A 16,843-nucleotide genomic window follows, 5' to 3' on the forward strand; every position below is an offset into this window, starting at 1 on the left:
TGGAGTACTTAGTGTTAGGTCGAAGGTTGGACTCGATGATCTTGAGGTCTCTTCCAACCTAGAAATCTGTGATACTGTGATACTGTGATACTGTACACACAGTGGTGCTCAGCACCTAAGAACTAACTGTACTATGAAAATGATATTATATTCCTAGAAAAAAAATACAAAAAACACAATACAACTTTACAGTGATAGGCATTTACTCTGTATCTTGGTTTGGGCTAGCATAGAGTTAATTTTCCTCCTAGTAGCTGGTAGGGTGCTGTGTTTGGGATTCAGGATGAGAATAAGGTTGATAACACACTGATGTTTTAGTTGTTGCAGAGCAGTGCTTACACTAAGTCAAGGACTTTTCAGCTTTTTCATACTGCCCAACCAGCGAGGAGGCTGAGGGTGCACAAGAAGCTGGGAGGGGACAGACCCAGGACAGCTGACCCAAACTGGCCAAAGGGATATTCCATACCATGTGATGTCATGCTGAGCAATTAATATGGGGTGGCTGGCTGGGGTGGGCGGGGACCACTACTCAGGGATGGGCTAGGCATCGGTCAGCAGGTTGTGAGCAACTGCAATGTGCATCACTTGCTTTTTCTATTATTATTATTATTATAATCATTATAGAATCATGGAATTATAGAATAATTAAGGTTGGAAAAGACCTCCAAGATCATCTGGTCCAATCGTCCACCTACCACCGATATTACTCACTAAACCATGTCCCTAAGTGCCACATCCAACCTTTCCTTAAACACCCCCAGGGACGGTGACTCCACCACCTCCCTGGGCAACCCATTCCAATGCCTGACCACTCTTTCTGAGAAGAAATTCTCCTAATTTCCAACCTAAACCTCCCCTGGTGCAAATTGAGGCCATTTCCTCTGGTCCTATCGCTGGTTATCTGTGAGAAGAGGTCGACCCCCAGCTCCCCACAACTTCCTTTCAGGTAGTAGTAGAGAGCAATAAGGTTTCCCGAGCCTCCTCTCCTCCAGACTAAACAACCCCAGTTCCCTCAGCCGCTCCTCATAGGACTTGTGTTCCAGACCCTTCACCAGCTTTGTAGCCCTTCTCTGGACATGCTCCAGGGCTTCAATGTCCTTCCTGTAGTGAGGGGCCCAAAGCTGAACACAGCATTCGAGGTGTGGCCTCACCAGAGCAGAGTACAGGGGGACAATCACCTCCATGGTCCTGCTGGCTACACTATTCCTGATACAAGCCAGGATGCTATTGGCCTTCTTGACCACTTGGGCATGTTCAGGCAAGCATCGACCAACACCCCCAGATCCTTTTCCTCTGCACAGCTTTCCAGCCAGTCTTCCCTAAGCCTGTAGCATTCCATGGGGTTGTTGTGACCAAAGTGCAGGACCCAACACTTAGCCATTTTGAACCTCATCCCATTGGCCTCTGCCCATCGATCCAACCTGTCCAGGTCCCTCTGCAGGGCCTTTATACTGGCAGATCAACATTTTCCCCCCAACGTGGTCTGCAAACTTCCTGAGGGAGCACTCTATTATTATTATCTCTTCCTGTTCTGTCCTATTAAAATGTTTTTATCTCAACGCCCGAGCTTTTACTTTTACTTTCCTCCCGATTCTCTCCCACATCCCCCTGGCTAGTTGGCTGTATGGTGCTTAGCTACCTGCCGAGTTAAACCACAACAGTCCTTTTGGCGCCCAAGGTAGGGCTCAAAGAGTTGAGATAATGACAGCTCTGAGCAGAGTATGTTAAAACAAAATTGATATAAGCATCAGATCAGTTTACTCGTTGCTGATCACAATGTTGATTTTTTTGATCTCAGGTCTGCTGTGTCTGTTTTCTGAATAGAGTTGTATAGCACATTACTTACTGTATGTGTTCCCTGTCATGCTGTTTATCATTTCTGGGGGATGGTTTAAGGTTATTATTTTGCTGTACTGTGTAACATTGGCTTATGATATGATAAAATTGCTGGTCATGAGACTAATCTGGTAGTTGCACTCAGCATTGCCATCACTTCTGTACTTTGCGAACCATCTCTCGTAAACCATTAATAATTGCACTCTGCCTTTTCTCCTTGGGGAGCCAATCTATGGGGGGACAACAGGACACACTTCTCCCTGCTTTGTCACTCTCCCTTTCTCCTTCACCTCCTCCTTCTCCTCCAAGCTATTTATGATAGATCTTCAAAACTTTGAATGTCCTTGGGATGTTTAAACCAGCATGTCGTTATTGTTATGTCTCTTGAATGAGTTTCAGGTTTTGTTTAAGGTTAAACAACTGCTTGAGAATGTCATCCAGAGATCTGTTTTGAGGCAGGATAGTTATGAGTGGCAGGGAGTGTGGGAGGATATGGACAGGCAGTTAGGGCAGTGGGCACCTCCAGTGCTTTGGAAATTCACCCCTGAACAAGTGCAGAATCCTGAAAAACTGGCAGTATGCTTGAAAAAGGTGTGTCATCACCCTGTCAATTCCAAAGAGACACAAATCTCTGAAGTGTGCTGGGACTTGGCCTATGTTTACCAAGCCACAATCAACGCCACTACAACCCCTGCAACAGGCCCTGCAGCTACTCTTACTCCTGTGATAGGCCCTGGAGGCACTCCCAACCCCCGTGTCAATTTCCTGCAGACACTCCAGCTCCTGCAACAGGCCCTCCAGCCACTCCAATTCATCTAACGGGCCCTGCAGCCACGCCATTCCCTGTGACAGGCCCCATGGATGGGACAAAGAAGAAACCTGTGGCATTATCAGTTGCCCCTATATGCAAGACAAAACAATGGATGCGAAAGTCAGGCAATTTGGAAAGGAAAGGAGCTCCTACTCAGACAAGAAAGGAGGAAGAAGACAATAAGGCAGGCTATTCTCAAACTGGACGATCATGGGAACAGGAGGACAGAGGAAGATATCATAAGAGCATCAATAACTACCCAAGGCCTATCCCAGCATGAGCTACAAGATAGCTGAGAAAGCATAGGATTTAGCTGAGAATGTGTGGGATAGATGAGAGGACAGTAAGGTGGGTTGAGAACTGGCTGACTGGCCGAGCTCAGAGGGTGGTGACCGGCGGCGCAGAGTCTGGGTGGAGACCTGTGATTAGCAGTGTTCCCCAGGGGTCGGTGCTGGGTCCGGTCTTGTTCAACATCTTCATCGACGACCTTGATGAGGGAATAGTGTCCACCCTCAGCAAGTACGCTGATGATACAAAGCTGGAGGAGTGGCTGACATGCCAGAAGGCTGTGCTGCCCTTCAGCAAGACCTGGACAGGCTGGAGAGCTCAGCAGGAATACACCAGATGAGGTTTAACAAGAGCAAGTGTAGAGTCCTGCACCTGGGAAGGAACAACCGCATGCATCAGTACAGGCTGGGGGACGACCTGCTGGAGAGGAGCTCTGCGGAGAAGGACCTGGGGGTCCTGGTGGACGACAGGTTGACCATGAGCCATCAGTGTGCCCTCATGGCCAAGAAGGCCAATGGGATCCTGGCGTGCGTTAAAAGGAGTGTGGCCAGCAGGTCAAGGGAGGTGATACTCCCCCTCTACTCTGCCCTGATCAGGCCTCACCTGGAGTACTGTGTCCAGTTCTGGGCTCCCCGGTACAAAAAAAGTGAGGGATCTCCTGAAAGAGTCCAGCGGAGAGCCACAAAGATGATACGGGGCCTGGAGCATCTCCCCTATGAGGAAAGGCTGAGAGACCTGGGTCTGTTCAGCCTGGAGAAAAAAAGACTGAGAGGGGATCTTATTGTTTATAAATACCTGAGGTGTGGGAGACAGAGGGATTTGGCCAATGTCTTTTCAGTGGTTTGTGGGGACAGGACAAGGGGCAATTGCTACAAAATGGATCACAGGAAGTTCCGGACCAACATGGGAAAGAACTTCTTCACGGTGAGGGTGACGGAGCGCTGGAACAGTCTGCCCAGGGAGGTTGTGGAGTCTCCTTCTCTGGAGATATTCAAGGCCCATCTGGACACCTACCTGGGCAACCTGCTCTAGGGAACCTGCTTTGGCAGGGGGATTGGACCCGATGATCTCTGGATGTCCCTTCCAACCCTTACAATTCTGTGATTCTGTGATTCTGTGATATGCGAAAAGATTTCAGCCACTGTCCAGATGAGCACCTTGTCACCTGTCTGCTCTGGTGCTGGGACAGTGGAGCCAATAGTCTGGAATTAGATGGGAGGGAAGCCAGGCAGCTGGGATCCCTCGCTAGGGAAGGGGGCATTGACAAAGCAATTGGAAAAGGAGTACAAGTTTTCACCCTCTGGAGGCATCTCCTGTCAGTCGTGAAGGAAAGGTATCTCTTCAAGGAAGATGTTGCATGTCATCCCAAAAAGTGGAACACCATGGACAGAGGTATCCAGTACCTAAAGGAATTAGGTGTGCTGGAGGTGATTTATGATGACCTAGACAATGACCAGTTATCCAAAGATCCAGATGAAGTCAAGTGCACGCGATGAAATTTGTACTTAGCACACCATCATCGTATGCCAGCTCATTGGCAGTAATGACCTGGAGAAACCGAGAGGGATGCACAGCGGATGAATTGGCTAGACAACTTTGGTAGCACAAAGAATGTCTCTCTTCTTCCCTATGGGCTTGCATCTGGGCTGTGGAAAAACTTTCACAAGAGGTCCACCAACTTAAAGAGAATATATCTTCCTCCCAACCTGTACGAACCAATATCTCAGCTATCAGCTGTAAGCATCCCTCTGCTCAAGAAAGGGGATACAGAGGGTACACACCACCTGCCACATTGTGGTTTTACCTATGTGACCATGGAGAGGACATGAGGAAATGGGATGGAAAATCTACCTCGACCCTAGAGGCACGGGTATGGGAGTTGCAAGGAAAAACAGTCACAAAAGGGGGGGGGTCTTCTGGGAAAATTGCTGGCAGTCCTCCAGAGTAATGAATACTTTGACAAGGCCTAGAGGGGCCCTGTCTCCAGCCAGGGGGAGGAGAGGGACAATCGGGTTTATTGGACTGTGTGGATTCGATGGCCTGGCACATCGGACCCACAGAAGTATATGTATAAGTAGACACCGGTGCGCAGCGTACCCTAATGCCATCAAGCATAAAGAGGCAGAACCCATCTGTATTTCTGGAGTGACAGGGGGATCCCAACAGTTAAATGTATTGGAGGCTGAAGTGAGTCTAACTGGGAAGGAGTGGCAGAAGCACTCCACTGTGACTGGCCTGGAGGCTCTGTACATCCTTGGCATAGACTTACTCAGGAGGGGTTACTTCTGTATTGGGTTTACGTGGCAAGGTTTTGGTAGCAGGGGGCCATAGGGGTGGCTTCTGTGAGAAGGATCCAGACACTGCCCCATGTTAGGTAAGGGTCCCGCCGCTGACCAGAGCCGAGCCAATAAGTGACGTTGTTTGCGCCTCTGTGAAAGCATATTTAAGAAAGGGAAAAAAAACCTGCTGGGGAACAGCAGCTGGGAGAGAGAGAGGAGAGGCAGCCCTGCAGGCACCAAGGTCAGTGAAGAAGGAGGGCAGGAGGTGCTACAGGCACTGGAGCAGAAGTTCCCCTGCGGCCTGTGGTGAGGACCATGGTGGAGCAGGTTGCCCCCCTGCAGCCCACGGTGTACCACAGTGGAGCAGGTTTCCACGCTGCAGCCCGTGGAGGAGACCACGGTGGAGCAGGTGGACCTGCACTGAAGGAGGCTGCAACCTTTGGAGGACCCCCGCTGGAGCAGGTTCCAGGCCAGACCTGTAGCCCATGGAGCAGGTGACCTGGCAGGAGATGCTGCCCGTGGAGGACCCAGGTTGGAGCAGTTTGCTCCTGAGGGATGGTCCCCGTGGTACAGACCCATATTTGGAGCAGTTGTTGAAGAGCTGCTGCCTGTGAGAAGTGCACGCAGGATCATTTTGGGAATGACTGCATCCCGTGGGAGGGACCCACATTGGAGCAGGGGAAGAGAGTGACCGAGAAGGAGCGGTGGAGACGAAGTGCTATAGACTGACTACAACCCCCGTTCCCCCGTTCCCCTGCACTGCTTGGGGGGAGGAGGTGGAATAGGGTGGATGGGGGGAAGGCGTTTTTGGTTTCTTTCCTTTGTTTCTCACTTCTTTCTAGTTTGTTAGTAATAGGAAATAAATCTTACTATCTCCCTACCCTGAGTCTGTTTTGCCTGTCACAGTAATTGCTGAGTGACCTCCGTGTCCTTATCTCAACCCCTGAGCCCTTTGCATCATGTTTTCTGCCCCTTTCTCTTTGAGGAGGGGGAGTGAGAGAGCGGCTGAGGTGGATCTCGGCTGCCCACCCAAGTAAAACAACCTCAACTTCAAGTACCCAAAAGGGTACTGGTGGGCTTTTGGCATAGCTGCCTTGGAGATGGAGGACAGTAGCCAAAAGGATATCACATACTTTATGACTCCATGCTGAACAATAAACCTTGGGGGCTGTCTGGGCAGGGGAAGAGGCACTGCTTGGGATCTGCCTGGGCGTTGGTTGGCAGGTGGTGAGCAATTGCATTGTGCATCACTTGCTTTGTACTTTCTACTATTATTATTTTTATTATCATCGTTATTACTATTATTATTTCTCTTCCTTTTCTCTCATATTAAATTGTCTTTATTTCAACTCATTAGCTTTTCCTTTTTTTTCTTCACGATTATCTCCCCTGTCCCACTGGGGCGGGGGGGGAGGGTGCGGGAGCAAACAGCTGTGTAGTGCTTTGCTGCTTGCCTGGTTAAACCACAACACCCTGTAACAACGTACAAAACGGATACCAAGATGAAGAAACAGATTCAGCACAACTGTTTTGGTATTTAATTTTTCTGCAGTGTCTTTTTCTGAAGTGATTTCAGCAATGCGTAGTCTATAAGGGACAGGAAGATCCAACGTGTCTTCATGAACACAAAACTCCCTCCTTTACGTTAATACAGGGGACTAGACTAGATGCCTCATTTTCACAAGGAAGGAAATTACACAGACCAGTCCAAGCCAGACAGGCTTGCTACTAATTCCCTTGATTCAGGGGCAAATTCAGATTCCAAGAGGAAGTGGTGATAAGCTTTTCTCGCAGCCCTTTTTGCCCATTAGTGACTAGTAAGAAGTGCCCAGACAATCAGAAGCAGACACAATTTTGCCCTTATCTTTCATTTGGGCAAGAAAATGCGATTCCAGGCCACTAGGTGGTAGCCTTTTCTGGAAAAACAAAACAAAACAAAACACACGCACAAAACCAAACCAAACCAAACCAACAACAACAAAAAAACAGCAGGATTACTGATGGCTTAGGTGCTAGCTTGCTTCCTTTATTCTTTGTGAACTCCAGGTCTTGCTGGAAAACTGCAGCAATGCTCACTGCAGCACACACAAGATTGCCCCATCTATGTGAAATTAAGCAGAACTGCAGCTGGGAAAAACTCCTTTTACAATCACTGAAGATAGGCTAACACTTTCAGAGAGCAGTACAGGTCTCAGAGGTGCTGACTCAGCCTCTGGAGATGCTTATTTCTCTGTGTATATTATAAAGTCACTGCTGGATTAGCCAGATTTTACTTAGGTGTCTCAGATATTTGCTTATACTTAGAAAGTACAAAATCTGGGCCACAGCAACTGCAGAATTTTGATAAGAATAAGCTAGCAGATATACATGAAACAGGCTGGCAACTGCATGCTAAGGGGATGAAAAAGCACATTATAGTCAGCATGAATTCAGCAAGGGAAAGTCATTTTTGACCAATCTGCTACCCTTCTATGATGAGATGACTAGCTGGGTAGATGAGGGGAGAGCGGTGGATGTGGTCTACCTTGACTTCAGCAAGGCTTTTGATACTGTCTCCCATAACATCCTCATAGACAAGCTCAGGAAGTGTGGGATAGATGAGTGGACAGTGGGTTGGATTGATAATTGGCTGGATGGCAGAGCTCAGAGGGTTGTGCTTAGTGATGCGGAATCTAGTTGGAGGCCTGTAGCTAGCTGTGTCCCCCAGGGGTCAGTACTGGGTCCAGTCTTGTTCAACTTATTCATCAGTGACCTGGATGATAGAAGAGTGCACCTTCAGCAAGTTTGCTGATGACACAAAACTGGGAGGAGTAACTGATACCCCAGAGGGCTGTGCTGCCATTCAGAGGGACCTGGACAGGCTGGAGGGTTGGGCCTAGAGGAACCTTGTGAAGTTCAACGAGGGCAAGTGCAGGGTCCTGCACCTAGGGAGGAATAACCCCAAGCACCGGTACAGGTTGGGGGTTGACCTGCTGGAGAGCAGCTCTGCAGAGAGAGACCTGGGACTCCTGGTGGACATCAGGCTGACCATGAGTTGGCAATGTGCCCTTGTGGCCAAGAAGGCCAACGGTATCCTGGGCTGCATTCAGAAGAGTGTTGCCAGCAGGTCAAGGGAGGTGATCCTCCCCCTCTACTCAGCCCTGGTGAGGCCACACCTGGAGTGCTGTGTCAAGTCCTGGGCTCCCCAGAACAAGAGGGACATAGAACTACTGGAGCGAGTCCAGAGGAGGGCTACAAAGATAATTAGAGGACTGGAGCACCTGTCGTATGAGGACAGGCTGAGAGAACCGGGCCTGTTTAGCCTGGAAAAGAGAAGACCGAGGGGAGACCTCATTAATGTATATAAATATCTGAGGGGAGAGTGTCAAGAGGATGGAGCCGGTTTCTTTTCAGTTGTGCCCAGTGACAGGACGAGAGGCACTGGGCACAAACTGAAGCACAGAAGGTTCCAGCTGAATAAGAGAAGGCATTTCTTTACCGGGAGGGTGACAGAGCACTGGAACAGATTGCCCAGAGAGGTTGTGGAGTCTCCTTCTCTGGAGATATTCAAAACCCGCCTGGATGCTATCCTGCACAATGTGCTCTAGGTGATCCTGCTCAGCAGGGGAGTTGGACTAGATGATCTTTGAGGTCCCTTCCAACCCAAGCCATTCTATCATGATTCTATGATAATGGCTTAAATGCAGTTTCTACTGATTCTACTGTAACGGTTGTAAAAAATGACTAAACAAATGTCTGAAACAATTATACATCATGGAAAGCTACAAGCAATAACATTTTCCATACCTGTTTGCATATCTCAACGTATTTAGAGTGTTTTCACATGATGCCATCCCTGGAGAAATTGTAGCAATCTGCAGAAAAGAAGCCACACATTAATAATTTGCTTTGTACAGATAAAAGGGGGTAGATGAAGTCAAATCAACTTTTTTTTTTTTTTAAATCCCGTTTCATTTGAGATCTTCCGCAAAAAACATCTACTCTGTTCAGCTGTCCCAATACAATGACATCTCAAGAACAGATGTCAAGTCAAACCTTCATTTTTATTTTTATTTTAACCACACCTGACACATTAAGAATTCATGGAAATTTCAGTCAATTTCCGACATCTGACAGCTTGGTAACATAATATGTAAATGCAAAACTCTAATTGAAAAAATAAGGCTCCTCAAACAGGAAATATGCAACTCAGTAGAAAATAAGTCTAATGCATCCTGCATATGATTACCAGATATTATTTTTTTATATGCATCTTCAAAAGCTGTTCTCCATTCAAGCAAACTGCATACTGATTAAGAGATTTGTTTTGGCTATAGTCCAAAACTGTACTTAATGATATTAAAGATAAGCATGTGTTTAGGTATTTTCCTAAATAAATGTTTTCTTTTTCTGAACTAGAAATTATCTGTAAATAATACTAGATAGCTAACTTATTATCAGACATATCTGGGACCTGTAAGTCTTTCTTTTTCCAGTTAAATAAAATACCCTGAAGATCTCACCTTCTTTTCAGCACTCAGCAAAAATAAAAACAGTGATCATGCAACAGTGACATCATGATTTTCGCTAGCTTCTCTCAGTAGTCCATTTTTTTCATCTCTGCTCCTTTCAGGAGAGCCGTAGAGGCACTACCCAGGAAAAACACCTCTATGATCCTACACACTACCATTTTTGCTGGCAGCACAGCATCAAGAGACTGAAACTGATGAAGATTAGATAATCCTGGTCTTTTGTTTCATCCTGCTGCTGACATTACCATACAAGAGCACAGGTAGTCATCCTGAGAGGAATTTTTCCTACCAGGGAGAAAGGAAAAATATGCGATGGGAAGGGGTTAGAAAGTCTAAAGAGCTTGCTAATAAATACACTGTATAAATCTCTAATACCGGTATGCATCAGTTACGAATGAAAATAATTGTAGATTAGAAAAGATCATTTGATTGCATGTCTCTTTATAAAGCATTGTGGATACTAATTAACAAAAATCTACATGTTCCTAAAATCTTTCCAAAGTCACTTTATATGAAAGGTGCACGCATCGCTTTCATCAGTTTACTGTTCACAGTATACAATATGTGGCAACTGCCATAATGCCAGGAGACTGTTACATCTTCAAGTGTATAAGGAACAGCTATAGGGAAGTGCCACTGTAGGTGCCCACAGCCATGATGATACTACCTTCAGGGCACAAGACTCTGTTGAAAAGAAACACCTACTAAGTCACATGTTCTCATGCCCCAACAAGCCCAGTCCAGGAGGACTTCACAGGTCAGCAGGAGAGCACCTGAAGACCAGCATGAAGTAATTCCAGACACTCCAGCCGGTAAGTCAGCTTCATCAGGGGCCCAACTAAAATGCCTCTACGGCAACGCATACAGCATGGGGAATAAACAAGAGGAGTTAGAGACATGCGCACACCTACAGGGCTATGATCTTATTGGCATCATAGAAATGTGGTGGGATGATTTCCATGACTGGAGTGTTGGAATGCAAGGATACAGGCTATTCAGGAAAGACAGGCAGGGGAGATGAAGAAGGGGTGTTGCCCTCTATGTCAATGACTACATGGAGGGCATGGAGCTCTGCCTAGGATGAGGAGATGACTGAGAGTTTATGGGTCAGGATTAAAGGGAGGGCAGGGACAGGTGACATAGTGAGGGGTCTGCTACAGGCCACCCAACCAGATGAGGACCTCTACAGGCAGATAGGAGCAGCCTCATGTTTACAAGCCCTGGTCCTCATGGGGGACTTCAACCACCCCAATATCTGTTGAAGGGACAGCACAGCACGGCACAGGCAGTCCAGGTGGTTCCTGGAATGCATTGATGACAACTTCCTTTTCCAAGTGATAGAGCAGCCAAGGAGGAGAGGTGCTATGCTGGACCTCATACTCAGTAACAGGGAGGGTCTGAAGGGGAATGTGAAACTCAAGGGCAGCCTTAGCTGCAGTGAGCATGAAATGGTGAAGTTTAGGATCCTGAGGGCGGTGAAGAGAGTACACAACAAGCTCGCTACCCTGGACTTTGGGATTGCAGAATTTGGCCTCTTCAGGGATCGGCTTGGTAGAGTACCATGGGACAAAGTAGCTGTACTTTGTGCCAGAGTACCTTAGGCACAAAAAGAAAGTCTATGGCTGCTGAAAGGAGGGTCAGGGAATGTGGAAGGACTACAGGGACGCTGTTCGCATTTGTAGGGAGAAAATTCATGTGGCCAAAGCCCAATTAGAGTTGAAGCTGGTCAGGTCTATGGAAGACAATAAAAAGGGCTTTTTAAAATATGTGAACAGAAAAAGGAGGACCAGAGAAAACATAGGTCCGCTACTTGATGGGGATGGTCACCTCACAGACAAGGACAAAGGCAAAGCAGAGACGTTTAATGCTTTCTTTGCCTCCATCTTCAACGCCGAAGATGGGCTTTGGGATCCTGGGTACCCTGAGCTGGAGGACCGTGACGGTGGGAATGACAAACTCCCAACCGACCCTGAACGTGTGTGGGATTTGCTGCTCCACCTGGATCCATACAAGTCCATGGGTCCGGATGGGATTCATCCCAGGGTGTTCAGAGAGCTGGCTGACGTCATCGTGGGACCTCTCTCAATTATTTTTCAAAGGTCTTGGGAATCTGGAGAGGTCCCAGTAGACTGGAAGCTGGCAAATGTTGTACCAATTTTCAAGAAAGGGCAAGAAAGAGGACCCTGACAGCTACAGGCCTGTCAGTCTCACATCAGTGCCTGGTAAAATTATGGAGAAGGTGATCCTTGAAGTTACTGAAGCGCACCTGGGGGACAATGCAGTCATTAGTCCCAGTCAACATGGGTTCACGAGGGGTAGGTCCTGTTTGACTAACTTGATTTCCTTTTATGATAAAGTCACCCATCTAGTCGATCAAGGGAAACCAGCTGATGTGATCTTTTTGGATTTCAGTAAAGCTTTTGACAGAGTTTCCCATAGGATCCTACTGGACAAAATGTTCAGCATACAGCTAAACAGAAACATCCTACGATGGGTGAGCAATTGGCTGACGGGCAGGGCTCAAAGGGTTGTGGTAAATGGGGCTACATCAGGCTGGTGGCCAGTCACCAGTGAGGTCCCCCAGGGCTCCAGTTTAGGGCCAGTTCTCTTCAATGTTTTTATAAACGATTTGGATGTAGGACTAGAAGGTGTTTTGAGTAAATTTTCTGATGATACTGAACCGGGAGGAGCTGTTGACTCTGTTGAGGGTGGAAAGGCCTTGCAGAGAGATCTGGACACATCGGAGAGCTGGGCGATCACCAACCACATGAAGTTTAACAAGAGCAAGTGCCGGGTCCTGCACCTGGGACAGGGCAATCCTGGCTATACGTACAGACTGGGCGACGAGACGCTGGAGAGCAGCCCCATAGAGAGGGATCTGGGGGTTGTGGTTGACAGCAAGTTGAATATGAGCCAGCAGTGTGCCCTGGCAGCCAGGAGGGCCAACCGTATCCTGGGGTGCATCAAGCACGGCATCGCTAGTCAGTCGAGGGAAGTGATTGTCCCGCTCTACTCTGCGCTGGTGCAGCCTCACCTCGAGTACTGTGTGCGGTTCTGGGCACCACAGTACAAAAAGGGTGTGAAACTATTGGAGAGTGTCCAGAGAAGGGCTACAAAGATGGTGAAGGGCCTAGAGGGGAAGACATACAAGGAGCGGCTGAGGTCACTTGTCCTGTTCAGCCTGGAAAAGTGGTCTACAGCTTCCTCATGAGGGGGAGTGGAGGGGCAGGTGCCAATCTTTTCTCTTTAGTGACCAATGATAGGACCCAAGGGAATGGAGTCAAGCTGCGACAGAGGAGGTTCAGGCTGGATATCAGGAAAAGGTTCTTCACCAAGAGGGTGGTCATGCACTGGAACAGGCTCTCCAGGGACACAGTCACGGCACCAAGCCTGTTGGAGTTTAAGAAGCGTTTGGACTGTGCTCTTAGTCATATGGTCTAAATTTTTGGGTAGACCTGTGTGGTGCCAGGAGTTGGACTCGATGATCCTCATGGGTCCCTTCCAACTCGGAATATTCTGTGATTCTATGATTCTATGAAAGCCCTGGAGGGAAGAGAGGCCCAAGAAAGCTGGTCTCTATTCAAGGGTCACCTCCTCCAAGCTCATCCCAACAAAGAGGAAGTCAAGCAAAAACGTCAGTAGGCCTGCATGGATGAACAAGGAGCTGCTGACTAAACTCAAACACAAAAAGGAAGCCTATAGGTAGAGGCTTCTATAGGTACATTGGTGATAAAAGGAAGGCTAGGGAAACTGTGGGCCCTCTCTCGAAGGAAACAGGAGATCTGGACACCCAGGATATGGAGAAGGCTGAGGGACTCAATGACTTTTTTGCCTCAGTCTTTGCCAGCAAGAGACCTAGGTTGCTCTATAGCCCAAGTCCCAGAACGCAAAAGAGCAGGGACTAGGAGAAGGATGAACTGGCCACTGTAGGAGAAGATCAGGTTCAAGACCAGCTAAGGAACCTAAAGGTGCACAAGTCCATGGGGACCTGATGAGATGCATCCGTGGGTCCTGAGGGAACTGGCAGATGTAGCTGATAAGCCACTGTCCATCATATTTGAGAAGTCATGGCAGTCTAGTGAAGTTCCCAGAGACTGGAAGAGGGGAAACATAACCCCCATTTTTAAAAAGAGAAAAAAGGAAGATGTGGGGAGCTACAGGCCAATCAGTCTCACCTCTGTGCCTGGCAAGATCATGGAGAAGATCCTCCTGGAAAATACGTTTGGGCATACGGAAAATAAGGAGGTGATTGGTGACAGCCAACATGGTGTCACCAAGGGCAAATCATGCGTGACAAATTCTTCTACGACACTGATACATAAGGGAAGAGCAACTGATGTCATCTACCTGGAGTTGTGCAAAGCATTTGAAACTGTCCCACATGACATCCTTGTCTCTAAATTGGAGAGACGTGAATTTGACAGATGGGCCACTTGTTGGATAAGGAATTGGCTGGATGGTCACACTCAAAGAGTTGCGGTCAATGGCTCAATGTCCAAGTGGAGATGAGTGACGAGTGGTGTTCCTCAGGGGTCAGTAGTGTGGACCGGCGATGTTTAACATCTTTGTTGGAAACATGGACAGTGGGATCGAGTGCACCCTCAGAGAGTTTGCTGATGACACTGAGTTAAGTGGTGCAGTCAACACACTGGAGGGAAGGAACGCCATCCAGAGGGACCTCGACAGCCTTGAGAGGTGGGCCTGTGCTAACCTCATGAAGTTCAACAAGGCCAAGTGCAAGGTCCTGTATCTGGGCCAGGGCAATCCCAAGCACATATACAGGCTGGGCAGAGAGTGGATAGAGAGCAACCCTGATGAGAAGGACCTGGGGGTGTTGGTTGATGAGAAGCTTGACATGAGCTGGCAATCACAGAATTGTAGGGGTTGGAAGGGACCTCGAGAGATCATCGGGTCCAACCCCCCTGTCAAGGCAGGTTCCCTAGAGACAGAGTCACAGAATTGTAGGGGTTGGAAAGAAATATGCGCTTTCAGCCCAGAAAGCCAACTATATCCTGGGATGCATCAAAAGAGGCATGGCCAGCAGGTCAAGGGAGTTGATTCTCCCCCTCTACTCGGCTCTCATGAGACCCCCACCTGGAGTACTGTATTCAGCTCTGGGGCCTCCAGTATAAGGACATGGACCTGTTCGAGCACATCTAGAGGAGGGCCACAAAGAAGATCAGAGGACTGGAGCACCTTTCCTACAAAGACAGGCTGAGAAAATTGGAGGTTTTCAGTCTGGAGAAGACAAGGATCCAGGGAGACCTTACAGCAGCCTTCCAGTACTTAAAGGGGACCTACAAGAAAGCTGGAGAGGGAACTTTTTACACGGGCACATAGTGATAGGACAAGGGGGAATGGCTTTAAATTGAAAGAGGGTATATTTAAATTAGAACCAGAGGGGTTGAAACTTGCCCTGGTTTTAGCTAGGATAGAGTTAATTTTCCTCCTAATAACTGCTATGTTGCTGTGTTTTGGATTTAGGATGAGAATAATGTTGATAACACACTGAGGTTTTAGTTGTTGCAGAGCAGTGCAGGGGATATAGTGGATACGCACCATGTGCCGTGCTGTGGTTTTATGTACGTGACCATGGAGAGGACATGAGGAAATGGGATGGAAAATCTACCTCGACCCTAGAGGCACGGGTATGGGAGTTGCAAGGAAAAACAATCACAAAAGGGGGGGATCTTCTGGGAAAATTGCTGGCAGTCCTCCAGAGTAATGAATACTTTGACAAGGCCTAGAGGGGCCCTGTCTCCAGCCAAGGGGAGGAGAGGGACAATCGGGTTTATTGGACTGTGTGGATTCGATGGCCTGGCACACTGGACCCACAGAAGTATAAGGCTTTAGAAGACACTCGTGCACAGTGTACTGTAATGCCATCAAGCTATAAAGGGGCAGAGCCCATCTGTATTTCTGGAGTGACAGGGGGATCCCAACAGCTAACTGTATTGGAGGCTGAAGTGAATCTATCTGGGAAGGAGTGGCAGAAGCACCCCACTGTGACTGACCTGGAGGCTCCGTGCATCCTTGGCATAGACTACCTCAAGAGAGGGTACTTCAAGGAACCAAAAGGGTACCAGTGGGCTTTTGGCATAGCTGCCTTAGAGACAGAGGACATTAAACAGTTGTCTACTTTGCCCGGTCTCTAGGAGGACCCTTCTGTTGTGGGGTTGCTGAGGGTCGAAGAACAGCAGGTGCCAATCGCTACCACAACTGTGCACCGGCGGCAATATCACACCAACCGAGACTCCCTGATTCCCATCCATAAGCTAATTCATCAACCGGAGAGCCAAGGAGCTCCTGAACACCTGCAGTACATTGATGATATGATCGTGTGGGGTGACACAGGAGAAGAAGCTTTTGAGAAAGGAAGAAAATATTCCAAATCCTTCTGAAGGCTGGTTTTGCCATAAAACAAATTAAGGTCAAAGGACCTGTAGAGGACGTCCAGTTGATCCAACATTACACACCATCTCTTCTGTCCTGAAAGACTGCTGTGGCAAATGGGAGCCCAAAGTCAGTCACAGACTAAACAAACTTAGTGGACATTATATATATATATATATATATATATATACACCTATATAAATATATACAAAAAGTGGTGATTAATTGGAATGTATTGGAAAGTGTTGGACCGGAGCATGACATAAATGGTATGAAATAAGGGGTGGATATTGTCCTGGTTTCAGCTAGGATAGAGTTAATTTTGCTCATAGTAGTTGGTGTGGTGCTGTTTTTTGGATTTAGGGTGAGAATCATGTTGATAACACACTGATGTTTTAACTGTTGCAGAGCAGTGCTTACACCAAGCCAAGGACTTTCCAGTTTCTCATACTGCCCTGCCAGTGCAGACTGGGGGGCGCCCCAGGTGCTGGGAGGGGACAGAACCAGGACAGCTGACCCAAACTGGCCAAAGGGATGTTCTGTACCATGTGATGTCATGCTGAACAATTAATATGAGGTGGCTGGCCGCAGGGGGTGGGGACTGCTGCTTGGGGCTGAGCTGGGCATCGGTCAGCGGGTGGTGAGCAATTGCATTGCGCATCACTTGCTTTGTACATATTATTATTATTATTATTATCATCATCATCATCATCATCATTATTATT

General features: G+C 47.8%; 1 protein-coding gene across 4 annotated transcripts in view; it reads right to left on the reverse strand.

Moving 5' to 3' along the window:
• LOC125179686 (kinesin-like protein KIF2A) overlaps positions 1-16,843 on the reverse strand; it is a 155,926-nt gene that overhangs the window by 13,687 nt on the left and 125,396 nt on the right. For all 4 annotated transcript variants that reach the window (XR_010827346.1, XM_066987374.1, XM_066987375.1 and 1 more), the window contains one exon: positions 9,001-9,068. Coding sequence is in view for 3 of the 4 variants with exons in the window: in XM_066987374.1 (XP_066843475.1) it covers positions 9,001-9,068 (68 nt within the window). In the remaining variant the exon portion in view is untranslated. The remainder of the gene's footprint in view (positions 1-9,000; positions 9,069-16,843) is intronic.

Source organism: Anser cygnoides, chromosome W (assembly GCF_040182565.1).
Source record: "Anser cygnoides isolate HZ-2024a breed goose chromosome W, Taihu_goose_T2T_genome, whole genome shotgun sequence".
Taxonomy (NCBI): domain Eukaryota; kingdom Metazoa; phylum Chordata; class Aves; order Anseriformes; family Anatidae; genus Anser; species Anser cygnoides.